Source organism: Musca autumnalis, unplaced genomic scaffold, assembly GCF_047663935.1.
Source record: "Musca autumnalis isolate F117 unplaced genomic scaffold, ASM4766393v1 scaffold_4, whole genome shotgun sequence".
Lineage (NCBI taxonomy): Eukaryota > Metazoa > Arthropoda > Insecta > Diptera > Muscidae > Musca > Musca autumnalis.
Genome location: NW_027411977.1, coordinates 158,096,838 through 158,117,811, shown reverse-complemented (window position 1 = coordinate 158,117,811; position 20,974 = coordinate 158,096,838). Strand labels below are relative to the sequence as shown.

At 34.3% G+C, this 20,974-nt stretch overlaps 1 protein-coding gene across 3 annotated transcripts in view; it reads right to left on the bottom strand.

The window, feature by feature from the left end:
- The window catches only part of DIP2 (disco-interacting protein 2), a 527,750-nt gene that overhangs the window by 310,265 nt on the left and 196,511 nt on the right, over nt 1-20,974 (bottom strand). For all 3 annotated transcript variants that reach the window (XM_073984060.1, XM_073984061.1, XM_073984059.1), the window contains one exon: nt 16,246-16,795. In XM_073984060.1, coding sequence (XP_073840161.1) covers nt 16,246-16,795 — 550 coding nt within the window. The remainder of the gene's footprint in view (nt 1-16,245; nt 16,796-20,974) is intronic.

The window sequence follows — 20,974 nt, the reverse complement described above, 5'->3', positions numbered from 1 at the left end:
ATATATTTATATATATTGTGTTTGGAAACCTGTTTCGTTGTGTGGATATTAAAAAGAAGTATAAAAAAGACCCGTTCTATAAACCACGAGCTCCACCAGCCGACCAACACCGATATAGTAAAACATATCGAGCTGCAATTATTCGGTTGGTTGGGCCATGTTAACAGGATGGATAAAGATGCCACCGGTATATTAATACGAGCCATTTGACGTTACGCCACCCGAGGGAAGAACAAAACTCCAATGGAAAGATCAAGTTCAATATTATATCACTAAACATGGCATCCAAAGTTAGAGAAGCAAAGTAGAAGATGAGTGAAATAAGTATAAAAGAGACCATAACGTGGTAACTATTACAGGATAAGTTTATTCTTTTGAAATAACATAACATAATTCAAATTTACACTAGATTTCCCAAATGATGAGCTTGGTTCAGAGATTGAAACATAATTAATCGAATATTGGAAAAACGGAACCCCCAAGTTGAAAGAAATATCGTGCAGCCATCGGAAGAGATAAATGTGATATTGCAGATTAATATAATATGATTCTCATTCATATGAGAATACTAGACACTTAAAGAGTTCGGTTTTTCGCTAAAAAGGCATCATTTCAAAAACTGAGAAGCCAATTGATAATTCCCTTCGCCGGGATGAAATCATGATATTGGTAGCGATCAGTAAAATTTTGCAACACTGTCAGTTCGTTTTGAAAAACATTACTCTCTGTAATAGAGGGTAATAAATGAAGTTGAGCCAATGGGGGAATACTCCACTCAATCAATCGAAAATGAGATTGAACTTCAACAATAAACAAAACAAACAAAAAACAGCCGAGGCACGGGCGAATTGGAGCTTTGTTAAAAAACAAAAACAAAATTCCAATAAACAACCTCACAGGCAACTGTGTTGGTGTTCTTTTCAACTCACAGAATTCGAAGAATTCTTAGTTGATACGTGCTGACATGTTGCAAAATATTTTGATTTTGGTGTTTCTTTGGAAAAGCCGAAAAGTGAGTGCGATTCTCATTCATATGAGAATACTAGACACTTAAAGAGTTCGGTTTTTCGCTAAAAAGGCATCATTTCAAAAACTGAGAAGCCAATTGATAATTCCCTTCGCCGGGATGAAATCATGATATTGGTAGCGATCAGTAAAATTTTGCAACACTGTCAGTTCGTTTTGAAAAACATTACTCTCTGTAATAGAGGGTAATAAATGAAGTTGAGCCAATGGGGGAATACTCCACTCAATCAATCGAAAATGAGATTGAACTTCAACAATAAACAAAACAAACAAAAAACAGCCGAGGCACGGGCGAATTGGAGCTTTGTTAAAAAACAAAAACAAAATTCCAATAAACAACCTCACAGGCAACTGTGTTGGTGTTCTTTTCAACTCACAGAATTCGAAGAATTCTTAGTTGATACGTGCTGACATGTTGCAAAATATTTTGATTTTGGTGTTTCTTTGGAAAAGCCGAAAAGTGAGTGCGATTCTCATTCATATGAGAATACTAGACACTTAAAGAGTTCGGTTTTTCGCTAAAAAGGCATCATTTCAAAAACTGAGAAGCCAATTGATAATTCCCTTCGCCGGGATGAAATCATGATATTGGTAGCGATCAGTAAAATTTTGCAACACTGTCAGTTCGTTTTGAAAAACATTACTCTCTGTAATAGAGGGTAATAAATGAAGTTGAGCCAATGGGGGAATACTCCACTCAATCAATCGAAAATGAGATTGAACTTCACCAATAAACAAAACAAACATATAATATATAATTTTGAAAATTATATACAAAATAAAAAAATAACATCTGGCGATACAAATCATATGTGCATTGTATTCTTATTAATTCAACTAATTACATAATTGTATTGCAAATTTTATTTCTGATTGGCGAAAATCCGGATCCAAAGCATTGGTGACAATGAACTGGTGCAAGATGCTATGACAATGAACTGGTGCAAAATACCATGACAATGAACTGGTGCAAGATGCTATGATGTTGAACTGGTGCAAGATGCTATGATGATGAACTGGTGCAAAATGATATGACAATGAATTGGTGAAAGTGTGTGTCACTCCCTTGTAAATGTCATTGGTGATTCACCTAAATTTTCACCTATGATTCACCTAAATTTTCACTTGGACCCATGATTCAACTCATGATTTGTCATCGAACATTTTGCTGGGGAATTAACAGTTGGGATGTCAACAATGTTAAACAAATGCAGAATTGTCGAAAATGGAGAAGTTTAAACATGTTTTTTTTGACCATTCCATTTTGTGTATGGGCACTCCTAAATCATTCTTTAAATCGGAAGGAGTTTTTAAAATGTTATCTTGAACATTCGTAAATAAAACATCAAAACAAATGTTTATTAATGAAACTATTTATTTTTATTTGGCAAAATAACAAATTTTTCACACTGGTATGAAGGAAAAATTGTGTTGATAAATTTTAAAAAAATAATTATAATAAATAGGACTTAAAATTTTTGTAATTAATCGTAGTTTAATACAAAAAATATTAAAGAAAATCGAAGGGAACAATCATTGTTGAAAATTGATTTTAAATATTAAATCACGAAAATTGCAAATAAGCCCACTGTGCAAATTTGTTTTCTATTTTTTATTAAGTAGCTGATAAAACAACAAAACATACAAAAAAGGATTTGTTCAAAGAAGTTATGAGTATCTCAATGCAAATAGTTTTTACAGAATTCGACGTTTTCAAGGCGTGATTTCCAAAAAATCGCACAACTCACCTAATTCAACAACCGTGCATATATATGTATATAAATATAGTTGCGTTCAAAATAATAGGAGTGCCAATACACAAAAGGGAATGGTCCAAAAAAAAAATTGGTTAAACTTCTCCAATTTGCCTTATATTGTATGTTCAACATTTGTTTTGTACTTTTATTTGGGAATTTAACTTAAATATCATAAAAACTTCGTAATTTTTCGATTTTGGAAATGGTTTAGCTATTATTGTACAAGCCGGACAATAAACTATCTAAATTGATTATCAAAAAACTATTGCTTGCGAGTTATCTGAATGGGCATCCGAAACTAATAATCTACAAAATATTAAAGCGCTATTTTCACCAGAAGATGACTATCTAAATACTAATACGCGGGCACAAAAAACTAATTGCTAAATCATTCTTTAAAACGCAAAATGAAGAAGTTTTTAAAATGTTATCTTGAACATTCCTAAATAAAACATCAAAACAAATGTTTATTAATGAAACTATTTATTTTATTTTATTTATTTATTTTTCTTTTTTTTTTTTGCAAAATAACAAATTTTTCACACTGGTATAAAGGAAAAATTGTGTTGATAAATTTAAAAAAAAATAATTATAATAAATAGGACTTAAAATTTTTGTAATTAATCGTAGTTTAAAACAAAAAAATTTAAAGAAAATCGAAGGGATCAATCATTGTTGAAAATTGATTTTAAATTCTAAATCACGAAAATTGCATATAAGCCCACTGTGCAAATTTGTTTTCTATTTTTTTTTATTAAGTAGCTGATAGAACAACAAAACATACAAAAACAAGTAAAAAAGTGTCAGTCGGCTTCGCCGACAGATATACAGTATTTTTTGCTTACCTGCACAATCAAAAATTGCACGACTTATTGTGCAGCAATCCCCAAAATGCAGGAAGCTTAAATTCGCTTACCTGCCCAACAAGGCCGATATTTTCAATATTACTTACGTGCATATGATGTGAAGCTATAAGCAATGTTCAAATAATAAAGTGAGAGACATTTCAAGTTCGGGAGAGAACACGTTACCATTTTTTACAACTAATTATCTTTTCTTGTGTTGTATTTGTTGTTCACACTTCTTATCAATACAAATTTAGAGTGGTTGAATTTTATCCCTGTTTTGAGTTCGCAAAAAAAATTAAAATTTTTTTCTTGTGCAGATATATGTAAATTTTACAACCAAATGAAAGTAAAATCACCAAAATTTTGATGCAGCTATGCCGAAAATGCAGCTATTGAATGTGCACTAAAACATAATATATTGAACGAAATCTAGAGAATAGTGGCCTATAAACAGATTTTTGGTCAGGTAACGCCAAAATGCAGCTATGAATAATGCAGGTAAGCAGAAATTACTGTATACCCTCAGCCAATGTGAAGTGAAACTTTAACATACGGACAGGTCGAATGTATTTAAGGTCTCTTCAGAATTTTGTGGCCCTTTTTGGACATTTGAACTTGCCGACAAAAATCTGGATTAGGAAAGAACTGCAATAAGACACAAATGTTGAACTTTTGTGGGTGAGGTACCCTTAAACTAAATTTTGACAATATATAAAGAAATCCAAAGTTTGGAAAAAATTGGTTGCCCCATTCAAGTGATATCGTCATAGCATTTTGGTCATAGCGCCATGAAACTATGTCTGGACAAAATATGACGAAGACCCAATGTTAGCCCAAATCGGTTGAACAGCTCGAGAGTTATCGTGCTCTCCGACCGTCACATATAGTGACATACAGGTTTTTTACACCTTCGGACTGTATCCCAAGAAATATGGACTTGCCGCTGAAAAAATTTTTACCGTCGTAATGGAGGTAGCGAATGCAAATCGCTTCAACAAAAATCAAAGTGATACGAGAGCAGGTCTTAATGTGAACTTATCCGAAATTTTGTGTGAGAGGTACCAGAAGGAGTAGACAACTATAGTCCATATTCGAACCTGATCTATATCTGGTATATATATTAGGATGTGCAAAGTATGGATTACATCGGTCACTCCCTTCAAGAGTTATGGTGCGCACACTTTTTCCGAACATTTTTGAACTTTTGTGGGGGCGGTACCTGAAGGAGTGGATCGATATGGCTTGTCTTCGAATTTAAACTATGTTTGGACAAAATATTACGAAGGCAAAATTTTGGACCGAATCGGCAGATCCCTTCGAGAGTTATCTTGCGCTCCAACCACTACACACGGTGCCATAGGGGCTTTTTGCATCTTTCAGGCTATTTTCTCAGGAAGTATGGACTTGCCCCTGATGAAATTTGTACCGTCGTATGGAGGGCACTTAATACAAGTTGTTGCAACAAAAGTCGAAGCTATTCGAGAGCAGGTCCTAATCTGAACTTATCCGAAATTTTGCGTGGGAGGTACCCGAAGGAGTGGACCGATTGAGTCCATATTCGAACCTCATCTAAGTGTGGTAGAAATTTCACGATGTGGAAAGTATGGATCAACTCGGTTACTTCCTTCAAGAGTTATCGTGCGCACAAATTTTCCGAACATTTTCGAAGTTTTGTGGGGGGGGGTACCGGAAGGAGTGGACCGATATAGTCCATCTTCGAACTTAAACTAAGTTTGGGCAAAATATTACCAAAACCAAATTTTTGACCGAATCGGTCGACCCATTCGACAGTTATCGTGCGCACCAGCCAGCCAGACAGACGGACTGACATTGCTAAATCGACTCCAAATTGTCTGAAACACATTTCGTCCAAACATACTTGGGGTCTAAAACCATTATTTCGATGAGGCACGTTTTGCCCGTATGAAAGTGTATATACCCTTTCTAGCCTAAAGGCTGAGGGTATAAAAAGGATTTGTTCAAAGAAGTTATGAGTATCTCAGTGCAAATAGTTTTTACAGAATTCGACGTTTTCAAGGCGCGATATCAAAAAAATCTGAAAATATACTCAAATGTTTTGCTAATGAGTCCCAACGGCTTGTCTTAAGACACAACTTTGTAGAGAAGTTTTACATGGCTGAAATACTCAGGAAATGTCGCCAACATTACTGAGGGGTATTTTGCCACCTTTACACGACAAGGCGGGTGTGCATACCATTGCACCACGGTGGCACTATGTATATGGTAAAAACCAAAAATGTTTACAATCGATGAATCAGAGTTTCACCCATTCAGAATTCGCGAACTGTTAACATATTCTATATAGTATGACTGAAATTCTTTAAAATGAAGTATTTTAGTAGGGATCCCATAATATCGACCATTAAAATTAATTTATATGGAAGCTGTGTTGGCATCAATGTAGAAAAATGGGGAAGCCAACAAGTTTTTTATGTTCCCTTTCGATTTCAGGCTTAACCATATATTTTATAGACCTATGCCAAAAAAAAGAATGACAGAATACTCCGTGGGCAACATGGTACTAGTGTATGATTTTTCGATATATCTACTGCATGTAGCTAAAATTAATGCTGACATTCTGATGCCGGAATTTCGGTGTTTTTAATTTTTTTTTAATAGTTTGGACGCGCAACAAGATAATATTCCAGACTTATAATAGGATTATAGAACTCGTGATTTTACGTCAGTATCTTTGTAATTGGAGTCTAAAGGCCAACATTTAATGCCTGAATTTTATAAAAAAAACCTATTTTTGCGTTTAAAATTTACCCGTGTAACTCATATGCTTTTCAACCCCGAGTGAATTTAGTTTTTTACGTGGCGTGTTTACATAAATTGAATCCTTTATCCGGGAGTAATATGGGTATTTTACGCAAAATAGAATGTGGAGGCACATCCGCGGTTCTTGAAGAATCTATTTGAAACAGGTGTATATTGACGTATTTTTGATGGGCGCTAATGAAACCGGATGCGTATCGATATCGTATGCACATTGCGCGAATTTTACCCACTTTAAGTTTTTTGGTATTGTGAGATGCAACTGACGCCACACAATGGATTCGATGTATCCAAAATCGAATGCGCATCAACCGACTTTAACTAATTGGCAAATGACACGCTTTTTAATTTTCATATATTTTGAATTATTGTAATTTCAATATTACTCTTAATTTCCTATCCTTAAAAGTTATCACAGTAAGCAGTTATGCTCCCGCGATGGTAAACCATATTTCTTGATGAAGTTTTAGCAGTATATATTAATTATTGTAGGGGATTTTAGCGAAATATTTTTTTCTAATTTTTCTAATCGAACCAAAAAATATATTTGGAATATTTTAAAAATATTTGTTTGGTTGTTGCTATAATAAGCAATTTATAAAGCCAATGTTTATAATTTTTTATGCGCTGTCTAGATTCCGTACGTATTTTTAATTTATTCCTTAGAGGTTTATACGGACTCTGAAGTATAATTTAGATTTAATCCCAGATTTTTTTTTAATTCTCCGCAAAAAAAAACAAATTTTAGAAATTATGGTACATCTACGGATATTTTTCTTTTTAAGAGAATAAAAACAGCTATAGCTTTTGCGCGCATCGGCCAATTTTTTGAACGCGAACAGATTTAAAACCAGATTTTTTTCCTTAACCTCTATACAAAAATAGTGGATGTGCTCGCACAAAAAAATTTAATTTTTTTCAAATGGAATTTACAATTCAAATTGGAAATTTGATTTTTACCATATTCACATTTATTATAGGTATTGACATATTTTTTACGCTTACCGATCATGAAAACAAAATCATCGGTAGTGCAATTCTCTAAAGGCCTCCACTCATCTATCAGTCATACTGTCGGGCCGATGAACCCTTTTTGTATGTGTGTGTATGACAAGTGTGTAGCAAAGCCTTCACTCAATTCTCGAAACTTTGAAATTTTCCTCCAAAATGAATTAGTTTTAAATTTTTCTTTGTTCCTTCACAAACATTATTATTTGGTTCTGAAAATTGTATATTGACAATTTGAAAATAAACACACTTCACCCAGACTGATGGGTGTTCATGTTGAAATCAAAACTGTTTTGATTTTCATCAGCCTTGAAAAACTCACACATAGTCCCAATTTACATTGGGCAAGTTTACTTGCGGCAAGTCCCTGTTTGTAGGAGAGACGTGTAAGGAGAATGGAAATGGAAAAAAATTGCTCGTACCGGCAATTTTCAGGCTATTCCTATTATATTTTTCGTATTTGACATAATTTTCATTGTTTTGAAAACAAAACTTGTCGGAACAGAATTGCTTTTTATAAACGCAAGTAGCAAGTTTAAAAAGGAAAGAGAAAAACTGCCGCAAGTAAACTCGCCTTATGTAAATCGGGACATACATTCTCAAATTTTCGAAAATTTACACATACTATCACAAATGCTGTCGGGCAGACTGATAGGTGAATGGACGCCTTAACACATTTTTGAAGTTACCGGCAAAAATCGGTAAAAATAGAAAGCTTATAATTTTGGTAATTAACGATATTATTCGGTAAGTTAGCGACCAATAAAAAGTAGTCGTAAAGTTCTACCGATAGCAACAATATTATCAACATTTATTTGAACCTTTCATTCATAATTCACAAAATGAGTTGGCAACCCTATGCATGAGTGAACGTGATTTTAATTAGCAGCTGATCGCGAAATTGTTTTCTATTAATTTATCGACTCCTGGCTATTGTTTACAATTGACTTTGCGTTTTGCATTTATAAATTCTTGCGGAGAGCTGAAATTTAGTTTTTTTATTTACTTTAAGTAAAATTACATAATCACCGTCTTTACGTGCTGTTTCCATTCGGTCATCACCATTGTTGTTGCTGCTATTTTTCCTTCATATTCTGCTGTTGTTGTTTAATATGCCATCCAGTAAGGCTCAATCATTATGTGGTTCTTGTAATAAGAACGTGAACAAAACACAAGGATCTATAAAGTGCAATATCTGTAGCAAATGGGATCACGGGCCGTGTGTGAATCTATCAGACAAGAATCTAGCAGCACTCAAAGCGATAAAATTCAGTGCATTTATTTGTGCTCCTTGTGACTCTACCCTTATTAACAGTTGCAGTAGTACTAATAATGACTTTCAGAAACTCAACAAAAAGCTTGACACATTTGTGGCTGCTCACCATGATGAACTAAATTCTATTAAAGTTGCAATTGAAAAGATGAATGTTCAAATGACGTCTTCCCTCACTGAGATTAAGTCGGATATTTCAAAATGTAATGATCGAGTTGCTAATGTTGATAGTTCTGTGTCTGCCTTGAAGGAAGAAAACCGTGAACTTTGGGCAGAAAATAATGCTCTTCATCATAGATTAAATCGAGCTGATTTCATAATTAGTGGCCTTCCTGACGGTCTTAATGACCTGGTTACAACTGTCATTTCCCTTGCTGCTGTTTTTAATGTTGAATTAACTCGTCGTGATGTGGGGTTAGCTTGCTACATAAACAAGAAGAAACATATATTAGTGAAGCTAAATTGTGTGGATTTCCGGGATGAGATTATGCGTCAATATTTCAAGAGCCGTTCTTTAAAGGTCAGTGATGTCTTGCCGAACGATGGTGGCGACATCTCTAGGCGCGTTTATCTAAATGACCACTACGCCCCTACTGCCAGTTAGTTAAACTCAATTTGCAATAAGCTGCGTCGGCAGAACCTTATCAAGGGTTACAGAATCTTAAACAGCGAAAATGGAACTAAAGTCAGAGTTATTTTACCTGATGGCAGTAAGCAAGTCCGAGATGCTAATGGGTGTCAAATGCTACTCAATGCTCAGAATATGAATACAAGTTAAAAAAAAAAATATATATATATATATATATACAGTCGCTCCAAGCGAAAGTCGTACACCTAATGAAACTTTTTTAATTTACTTATATCGCCGACACAAAAAGGGATATGAAGAAAGTATTTACGCAGCTTTATAGTGCATTTAGTCGACAATTTAGAAACACGATATAATTAAATAATCAACCCGTTTACATTGTTGAAAAATTAAATTAGCTAAAATACTATGAATTTTAGCACCAAGCGAAAGTCGTACAGCAATTATAAAGACAAGGTATTTGTTAATATAATTAATTCTACTACATGTTCCTGTTTTTTGTTAAATCCTACGATCGATTTAGTGTAACATCAGTGCTTCTTTACAATTAAGAGGGTCAATTCTGGAAACTTGTATCAGATTAAATGGGAAAGAGGCGTAAAAATGAAATAAAAATAGTTTCTATGAAACCACATGAGAAAATGATTTATTCAACTTTACAAAAACTTTTTTTTTCGATTCAGCAGCTATCGAAAATTAAAACTGCAAAGCTATTCAATACTTTGATGTCTACTAATAAGAAAAAAAAACTCATATGAAATATTTAAAATAACTCAAACATTAAATAAATAATATTTTCTTGTGGATAGTTTAATACACGAAGTGCAAAATGAGTTGATTTTGAGTGTCCCGACACTCTAATTGATTGAGAAAAATATTTGGAAGCTTATTTTTCCAATGTGCAGTCAAATTTTTACAACATAAATACCTTGTCAATTGGTGATAAAAAAGGCGTAAAAAAGCTATACATAAATTTGTCCAAGAACGATGTTTAGAATATCAAAACAATAGCGATAAATGCATAAATTTTCTTAAAAGAGTGTAATTTTGATAAATGCAACAAGTTCTGTGCGAAACCTGACATTACATTGTGAAAAATCCCACAAATTGCTTCATGTCTAATACACGAATAATAGAACATAACGAATCAGTGTATCTGCGAGTGTATGGGGCTTATCTTTCAGATTTGAGTCGTTGTTTTATAATTTTTTTGAAGTCATTGGGAATCGAACTATGAGATTTTATAATTAAAATGAGTTCTTACTACCTGGCGAATAATGTATTGGCCAAGGTAAGCGTTGTTCTTTCTGCAAAAACTCTGACTTCAAGCATAAAAGCTTATTATTTGCGACCACTGGTATTAAATAATTGCTTCAATAACATGGGTTGGCTAGACTGTAGTCCAAGCTTGAACAATAAATCTTCTATAGTGGTTCTATAAATGGAAACTGTCTCCAGACGACTTATTCTTCCAGACATCCTTATAGAAGAGATTTTCAAAACAAGCGGTGACATATTTTACACTACAGTTGTACAGAACTGATCAAAAATATTCTAAATCGATTGCAGAATTCAACTGAAACCAGAAATATGCGGAAGGATTATTTATATTATAAAATATGTTCTCTTTATAATTGCTGTACGACTTTCGCTTGGTGCTAAAATTCTTAGTATTTTAGATATTTTAATTTTATAACAATGTAAACGGGTGTTTATTTTATTATATCGTGTTTCTAAATTGTCGACTAAATGCACTATAAAGCTGTGTAAATACTTTCTTCATATCCCTTTTTGTGTCGGAGATATAACTAAATTAAAAAAGTTTCATTAGGTGTACGACTTTCGCTTGGAGCGACTGTATATATATATATATATATATGTATATATATATATATTTTTTTTTCCTCTATGAGATGTAAACCTTGATGCAATTATTCAACACAGTTTTTATTAAACACGTTATGGTAGTGAATTCTTAATATAGTTGCATCTTGGTACAATTGTAATACTCTTTGCTTTTAACTGTTCAAGTTGATGATTTTTTTATTGTTCATCTCATTTTTCTTCTTTCAATTTTTGCGATTAGCTGTGTATATGTAACATTTTTGGTAAATTTAATGAATTTTGGATATTATTTATATTACACATCGCAATTTTTATTCTTTACTTGGTTCCCCATTCATTTAGCTTTTCATATCTTTGATTTCGGTTAACGAAAATCTTGGCCCAATAGTAAGTACAATTCCTACCTCAAGACAAAATTACACCCCTATAGGAATCAATTAAATGTGGCTCATCTGAATTGCAGGAGCGTAAGGCCCACTGCTAAATTTGACGAAATTAAATATCTATTGCGTGGCAAGTTTTTAGACGTTTTTGCCGTTTCCGAAACATGGCTTTCATCTGAGGTTTTAGACTCTGCAGTTTCTATTCCTGGGTACCGTCTCTGTCGTTGCGATCGTCAGATGCCTGGTAGGGGTGGTGGGATAGGAGTTTATGTCTCTGAAGATCTCCGTTTTAAATGCGTTTTTCGATTATCTTTGAGGCATTGTGAATCATTATTCCTAGAATTTAATTTTCAGAGTACCAAACTACTTTTTGGTGTCGTATATTTGCCTTCCGGTGCCATAAATAATTTTGAAGATCTCCATTGCGAAATTTTATCTGAGTACAATAATATTGTAATTCTTGGCGACTTTAATTGCAACCTATTTCATCCTTCCAGGGCAAATCGCTTTCGATCGCTTTGTACACGATTAAATTTGAGTGTCATACACAACTCAAAACCTACCATTTCAATTTAGGTAGTCGCTCGACTTCCTTGATTGATGCTTATGCTAGCTAGTGATTGCTCTCTTGTTAGTTTCACCGACCAATTTCAGCGTCCATATATCGGATCATGCTTCGTTTTTTGGATCCCTCTCTATTAAATATAATGCTATTCCAGAATCTATTGAATACCGGGACTTTAACAATATTGATTGAAACGGGTTATTGTCGTGTTTGAGTACGTTTGATTATGACTTGGTTTTCGGAAGTCTTGATGTGGATTCAAAGTGCTCATACATACATACATTCTCTTTTAAATCACCTTTATTCTTATGTTCCTACAGTGAGGAAGGAAGTAGTGTATTCTGCTGATCCATGGATGCTTTCTAGTAAAGTTCGACTTTCAACGTCGTTAAGAAATTTGGCCTTTTCAGTATACCAAGAATATAAAACAAATGAAAACTGGCGAATCTATTGTAGATATAGGAATAAAGCTAAGGCTGCCATCCGTCAGGAAAGATGGAAGCACTATTCTAAAATGTACAGTGGTATGGATTCTGTCAGATTATGGAAACCGCTAAAAGGATCTGGATGTGTGGGAAACGATTACCACGATATAAACATAGATGTCAACATCATAAATGACTTTTTTGCTAATACCTCCAGTAGTACTTATGCTTCTTCTTCCCTCAATATCGATGAATTTTCTGAATCAGATTCGACTTTCATGTTTCGTGGTGTGAACGAATCTGAGATTTTTGAGGCTATATGTAAAGTTAAGTCCAAATCGGTAGGTGTCGATAGCATCCCGATTGCTTTTATTGAGCTAGTTTTTCCGTATATATCTGATATTATCATGGATTTATTTGGCAGAATATTAACTACCTCTATATTCCCCTCTTACTGGAAAGTAGCTCGTGTGGTGCCCATTCCGAAATCTCTACCGACCACGAACCTGATGATTTAAGACCCATATCCATTCAACCTGCTTTCTCTAAGGTTATGGAATATATTATTAAAAATCAAATGCTTGAGGCATGTTTAAATAGAGTAAATGACTCTCAATAAGCATTTCGGCGAGGACATAATACCACACATTTACTTTTAAGACTGACCAATTTAGTTCGTGAGGACTTAAATAATGATATGACCAGTGTTTTAGTCTCTCTAGACTTGTCAAAGGCCTTTAATTGATCATGCCCACCTTATACGTAAACTAAAAGACGATTTTAGTTTTTCTAAATCAGCATGAAGTCAGTTTGTTGCTTTAAATGGAATCGAGTCTAGTTATCTTCCCTTATATTCTGGTGTGCAACAAGGATCAGTCCTAGGTCCACTGCTATTTATCTTATATGTAAATGATCTCCCGCGCTATATGAATTCTTCCTGTTGTTCCACATTTATGTTTGCGGATGATATATTTCTACGTTTTCATGGCAGCCGTAAAAAACCTATGCAGCTTGAATTGAACATTAATGTTCATCTAAATCGCTTTTTACACTGGGCTTCTGTAAATTCTTTAAAAGTTAATTCAGCTAAAACCAAGGCGTTAGAATTTTGTACTAATGGTCGTACGTCCACTTCCTTTAACATATTTCTTGGTCGTGACAAACTTGACTTTGTGCAACAACATAGCGCCCACGATTCGCCAATAACCTAAAAATTGTCATGAAGACTGCTAAAGGGAAATCATTTACCTGTGATATCATTACCAAATATGCCATTTACTTTTCAATGACAGTCTTCATGACGATTTTTAGGTTATGGGCGAATCGTGGGCGCTATGAACTTTATATTGTATATTTGAATACAGGACTATATAGTAGACACCCTGAGCATATCCGGAATGCTATATGAAGCTCCTATGACTTCCCCCGATGACGTAATTACAGCTTAAAGTACTCAAAATATGCAATTTTTACAAGATGCATCGTATGTTTTCTATATTTTTTGATATATATTCGCCACAATTATTTCAAAAAACGTTTTGCATCGAGCGTATAACATCTTCTTAATATATTAGTGTCGAAAAACGCGCAAAAAAATATATGTTTGTATCCGAAAATAACGAAATTCTGGGTGAAACTCGTAAAAACCGATTTTGAGCTATATCTCATGAACAAGAGCTGATGGAGAAAAACCGTGACCAGGTTTGGTTTCAACAACTTCGGTTGAAACATTCAACTTCTTCAATTTTGTTGAGCAGTGTAATTTGTATACCTTTAAACCAAAAGAAAAGCTAGCCCAACATTTTTTACAGACAAAACAATTATTTGGCATATACATATGTACGTTTGTGTGATCGTAGTCGTAGTCGTTAAGGAGACTAACAGATCTTCAATAGAAAGTTAGTCATCTGATAAAAAAAAAAACTCGAAGGTTATATTACGAAAATGAATAAAAAATCTTTTGGAATTGATTTGTTTTTATTTGCTGTGTTGCGTTAATAGAATTAACCATGGCATTTTCACGAAAATTCTATAAAGGCCTTAATTATGGCCCAATCGATGAAAAACTTTACCAGTTCATTGTTGTGGCTAAAAACCCAATCCTACAAAATAATCTGAAATCGGACGGGTGGTACGTGTTTACGATAACCGAACGCCATAAACTTTCATATACCTACATATAAGGTTTTTGGGTCAAATGGAAAAAATGTAGGAGTTTCAATAAAAACAAAAAATAGATACACCTTTGCACAGTAGCCAATTTTACGAAAAACCTGCCCAAAACTCTAAAAATGAATGAGTTTAGACAAAACCTTGGGTTCTTATGTTTTTCGGGTCGCTGGTATCATTTTTCATATTTTCTAACTCTCAGACGGTCATTAAAGGGGTCTTTTTGGTCCCATCTCCTATAAAATGTGATCGTATCAGATCAAAATAGTATACAAATTTGTTCGCCATCAATTTTTACTATAGGTCCTACAATACGTCAAAACTCTATATCTTACCTAAACTCCAGAAATATGCAAAATTAAAAACACATTTTAGAGTAAAGGGCGTACTTCATATGGGTTTTGGAAAAATTGTCATACAAAGCATCATTTTAGAAGAATGACGTCAAAAATGACGTCCGCAAAAATTTAACTATAAATCACCAAAGAAATTAAATCTCTATTTGCATTACATACCAAGGAAATATCGGTATCAATTTTGCCAAAATACCATGAAAATAAAATAGTGTTGCAAGCTTAAACCATTTTTATAGTTTTGGAAATGTTTGAGTTAAGATAACTTGGAATCCTTGCACTTTAGGTGTATAATGTCTTTGGCAAATTTACTGACAAGAATGCGAGGAATAGAATTAACCCTCGTGCGAGTCATAAAAGGGGTCTTTTGGTCCCTTTTTTCACAAATCTTTAAAATCTCCTATAAAATGTGATGGAATCAGAACAAAAAATTCTAGAAATTTGTTCGCATTAAAATTTTACTATAGGTCTTTGAAGACATCATAACTCTAGATTGTACCCAAACGCTAGAAAGTGACCCTATACTATATTCTGACATTCTGAATCTAAGAAAATCTGTACATATCTGCAAGACAAAACATCACATAAAAACGAAAAGTGCAAATATGTGCAGAATATTTCGATGGAAATTGATAAAAAAAACTCATCCCTTTTTATGAAATGATAAGATACACAGCCCAATTCGATCTTACTCACAACTATTTTCATCATTAATTGTGAAAATTGACCCATAAAAAAGCAGAAAGTAGGGACATCAATTATTAAAAACGTGCACATTATTGGCGGCACTGAACATTTTAAATTCGTTTCACATACCTTTCATTACAATTACACCAAAAAATATTTAAAAACCGTCGTTTTTTTTGGATATTATAATATTTGAATAAACAACTTAAATATTCAGAATTTTTTTCTAAATAGGGTCACTTTGACCTACTTTTATACCCACTTACTAAACAAGAAACGTATATTTTTTTATAACTACACGCAGTGGGATCCTATAATAAAAATACAATATTTGACACTATTTTGCGTAAATTGATAAAAGTTTTTTTTCGATTTATGGTCAGGTTTTTCGGAGATTTGGCCACTGTGCTTTGGTACAAAAATAGAAGACTTTATTTTTTTTTAAATTTTGGCCCCTGTTGAACTAGCACTCGTTCCACATATGGTACAACTGTAAACAAATATAAAATGGAACTCACCTTAATGGATCATTATTAGGATACACCAATGCAACGCGATCACCTGGTTTCAACGTGACCTGTTCAGGACCTTTGCTAAATATTTTTGTTGATAATGCATACGCAACCTTTTGAGCCCTAGATAATAATTTTCCATATGTTAAGGTTGTCGTTATTTTACCATTGGGATCGACTACTGTGGCCATTGGCGATTTAAATGAATTTGTGCCATAACGTTGAACTGCCGCCTCCAATGATCTGGGCAGACTAGCTGATACTGAAAGCTGTTCTCCTTGAACAGCCGTCATTGTGCTTCCTTCTGGTTTAGGAGCATTTGGATCTTTAGGGTTTGCAGCAATTTCAAGTTCGATGTCATTGTCTTCGTAAAACTCTGGAAGAGGCCTTCTTTTGGGCCGTTTCAGTGTATTTAATAATTGTTGAATTTTTGCTGAAACTTTCCATTTTCCATTCCCGTCTTCATTTAGATCTGTCTGAGATATATTAACGTAACGTGTAACTCGATCTGCTGCTCGACGTGTATTGTTGAACTGTGTAATGTCCGGTGCCATATCTGTAAAGTAAAGATATTTTTGAAATGGATTACTTTGGAACCATTTTAAAAAGAATATCTCTATAACACTGTGCAACACTGAAAATGCAAACAACTTATAGTATGCATTTTTTTTAAAGTACATATTTAGACTACAAATACCCTAGTTGGGTTTTGTCTTGTCAGATCCAGTTCGGATTTTATGGCCTCATCAAAACTCAAATAAAAACAAAAAACCAGCCACTATTAACAAATATTGGTTGAGTAAAACTCCACAACCAAGAAACAAATTTGCCGAGCTCGATACTGAGGACGAACAAAATGCCAGAGCTCTTCCGTCATGGTCATGAAGTGACAAATATATGGAATATAAAAAGTCGCTATACAAAGAAACCACTTTCGCTATTTGAAATTGAATTGGAATTGAAGATTGATGGCCAATATAATCAGTTTTGAACCACCACGCCCAAAAAAGTTGTTCCCCAATGTTCAAACTGTCAACAATATGGTCATACAAAATCATATTGTCGAAAGAAACCAACTTGTGTCGAATGTGCCGGAAACCACGAAAGTAAGTCTTGTCAAAAGAAAAATTGGGCAGATCAAGTAAAGTGTGAAATCACAACCTCCTTCAAACTCTGCACAACATAGAGACAATGTAACATACTCAAACATAACCAAAACCACAACCCTAAACAATCAACAATTACATGATATACAGTCTCAAAACCAACAAAACAAATCATCCAATAAGACTCCAGAAGTGAATGAAATGCTAAATAGTCTCAATACATTAATGCAACAGATGACAAACCTTCTCATGAATATCACTCAAAAACTTACTCAATTATAAATATTGATTTTCTAAAAATTGTATTCTGGAATGCAAATGGCTTATCACAACATAATTTTGAAGTGAAAACGTTCCTCCAAGCCAAATGTATTGACATTCTACTTATATCAGAGACACACTTTACTGATAAACATCATTTTTCAATTCCGAACTATAATTTCTATCATGTTATGCACCCAAGTGGGAAAGCACGAGGTGGATCAGGAATTCTAGTGAAAGTTTCCATGAAACATCATCAAGGCACGCACTACTGTACCGATGAAATACAAGCCAAGAACATTATTGTACAAAGCATTCATGGTCCACTAACAGTATCATCAATATATAGCCCACCAAGGCATAACATAAAAAAGGACCAATACATTGGTTTCTTCAAAACTTTAGGACATAAACTCGTAGCATGTGGTGATTTCAATGCTAAGCATACCCATTGGGGATCTCGTCTCAATTCGCCTAAAGGTAAACAACTTTATCTAGCTATAAAAGAGCTAAACTTGCGCACAATATCACCGTATACTCCAACGTACTGGCCCACTGACTTAAATAAGGCACCCGACCTTATTGATTTCTGTATGTAGGGGCATCCCTGTTGCTTCTGAAACTTGTTTCACCAATCACGATTTATCATCTGATCACTACCCAGTTTTCCTAACTTTGCACGCCCAACATATTAAGGAAGAGCAGCAGTGTAAATTGCATAACAAGAAAACTAACTGGCACTACTTTAGATATCAAGTATCTAGCACAATAAATTTAAACCAATCACTTAAGACAGAAGATGAAATCACTGAAAGCGTTGAGCACCTGGTTCGAACTATTCAAACCGCAGCTTGGAATTCCACGACAAGAAAATATTTTGAAAGTCCTCAACAAACTTCCAGTACTGTGCTGAACAAAATTTCAGAAAAAAGAAAAGCAAGAAAGCGTTGGCAACAAACAAAATTACCTGCAGACAAAATTACATCCGAACTTCAAAAACTTCTTAAAAATATAAATAACAGACAAATTGAGCAAGAAATTCAAAATCTGGGTAACACTAAGTCTACGGACTACTCACTGTGGAAAATAACTAAGAAGGTAAAACGCCAATCTAAAACTTACTATCCCATTCGAAAGAGCGACAATAGTTGGACCAGAAGTAATGGCACGATGGCCTACTTTATAAAGTTAAAAAACTTCTACCTATAAACTTATATTTGTTCATAAGATCGTACATACAAAATAGATATTTCTATGTTCATGAGACAAATGAAATGAGCACTATAAAAGACATAAGAGCTGGTGTTCCTCAGGGCAGTGTTATGGGCCCAATATTGTACTTAATATACACATCCGATGGGTGCCACCGTGGTGCAATGGTATGCACACCCGCCTTGCACGCTGAAGGTCGTGGGTTCGATTCCCCGGCCAGTCAACATCAAAATTTTCAACGGTGGCAAAATACCCCTCAGTAATGTTGGCGACATTTCCTGAGTATTTCAGCCATGTAAAACTTCTCTACAAAGTGGTGTCTTAAGACACGCCGTTCGGACTCGGCGATAAACAGTAGGTCCCATATCATTGAGCTAATATGAATCGGGGTGCACTCATTGATATGAGAGAAGTCTCCCTTGTCCCGTATGGGATGTTTGTGGAACAATTATAATTATTATACACATCCGATCTTCCACAGTCTGAAGCTACTACTGTGGGAACATTCGCTGACGACACCGCTATAATGGTCGCTGACAAAAATCCAATAATGGCGAGTATCTTACTTCAAAACTATCTTAATACGCTTTGCACATGGTTAAAGACATGGCGTATAAAAGCCAATGAGACCAAGTCTTCTCAAGTTACATTTAGACTTAACCACGGAAATTGTCCTCCAGTTAATATGAACCAAATTGAGCTCCCTAAGAGTTCTGAAGTCAAATACCTCGGGATGCATCTAGATGCAAAACTTAATTGGAACACTCACATCAAAACCAAAAGAAAAGCTCTGGATATTCAAGCCCACAAAATGAAATTTCTTATTGGACCGTCCTCTAAACTGTCTCTCGAAAACAAGCTACTTATTTACAAATATATAATTAAACCAATTTGGACATATGGTATCCAGCTATGAGGGACCGCCTCCAACACAACAATCAAAACGTTAGAACAATTCCAAGCAATAATATCAAGAAAAATTACTGATGCACCCTACTATATAACTAACCGAAGATTACACGAAGAGCTTAACGTGAGAAGTGTCAAGGATGAAATAATATACCAATTACAAAATCAGAATAGAATCACACCCAAACCCCTTAGCAGTGAACATGATGTCCAACCGAGAAACCTTCAACAGATTAAAAAGAAGAGCTCCACAAGAACTTTTGTAAAACATTTAAAAGATTTAAAATAATCAAACCACTTGTTATTTTAAAATTTAAAAACAACAAAACCCGAGATTACGCTGAATTATTTTACAACAATAAAATAATACACATCTCAACAAAACTGCCAAAAGTGAATCTAAAAATAGACACACAGCGCGGTGACGATAGTTTGTTGTTGTTTACAACAAACCATCAAAATTGTTATGCGTTTCTTTGCAATGCAAAGACCATAACAGTGGGAAGTAGTTACTTGGTTTACATATGCGGCTACGAGATTTTTTAAATGTTTCTGACGAATTCGCATTTAAACGAATTCATCGGTTACGTTTATTCTTGAGCTCTGGTCGTCATAAAATTAGGGAAGAGTTCTTTGTTTCAATACAAAGAACTAAGAGAACTGATGAGCCCAAGTGGCGTTGGACGAAACTAGCATTCTTTGCCTTTCCCGAAATTAAATCAATTTTAACTACATCCCACTTTAAATAAAACTTGTTGTTTTAAAATTTAAAAACAACAAAACCCGAGATTACGCTGAATTAAATAAAATAATCAAACCACCTAATTAAAATTTATATACTTAGATTAATGTATAAGCAAACCACTGGGTAAACTTATATAACACTGTGCAACAAAATGGAGCTCAAAGTCTGGGGGGTGGAAAATTCCTTTTGGGGATGAAAGCTCTTGGTGTGTATATACAGAGCCCAGAAGGACAGATCCGCCGTGAGTCGAACTTTTGAGATATGGCGTGATGAATACTTTGCTGGAGACCCTATAAGACCGCAGATATTAGCGTTATATCTTTGTCTGCTTTTGTTTTAGCTTATTTTTGAGATCACATTTCTGCAGCCAAATCAAATGAGGATTATTTTCGTAGAGCATTTTGACCTCCTATAAGCCCTCAGATATTAGCGTTATATCTTTGTCCGCTGTTGTCTTAGCTTATTTTTGAGATCACATTTCTTCAGCCAAATCAAATGAGGA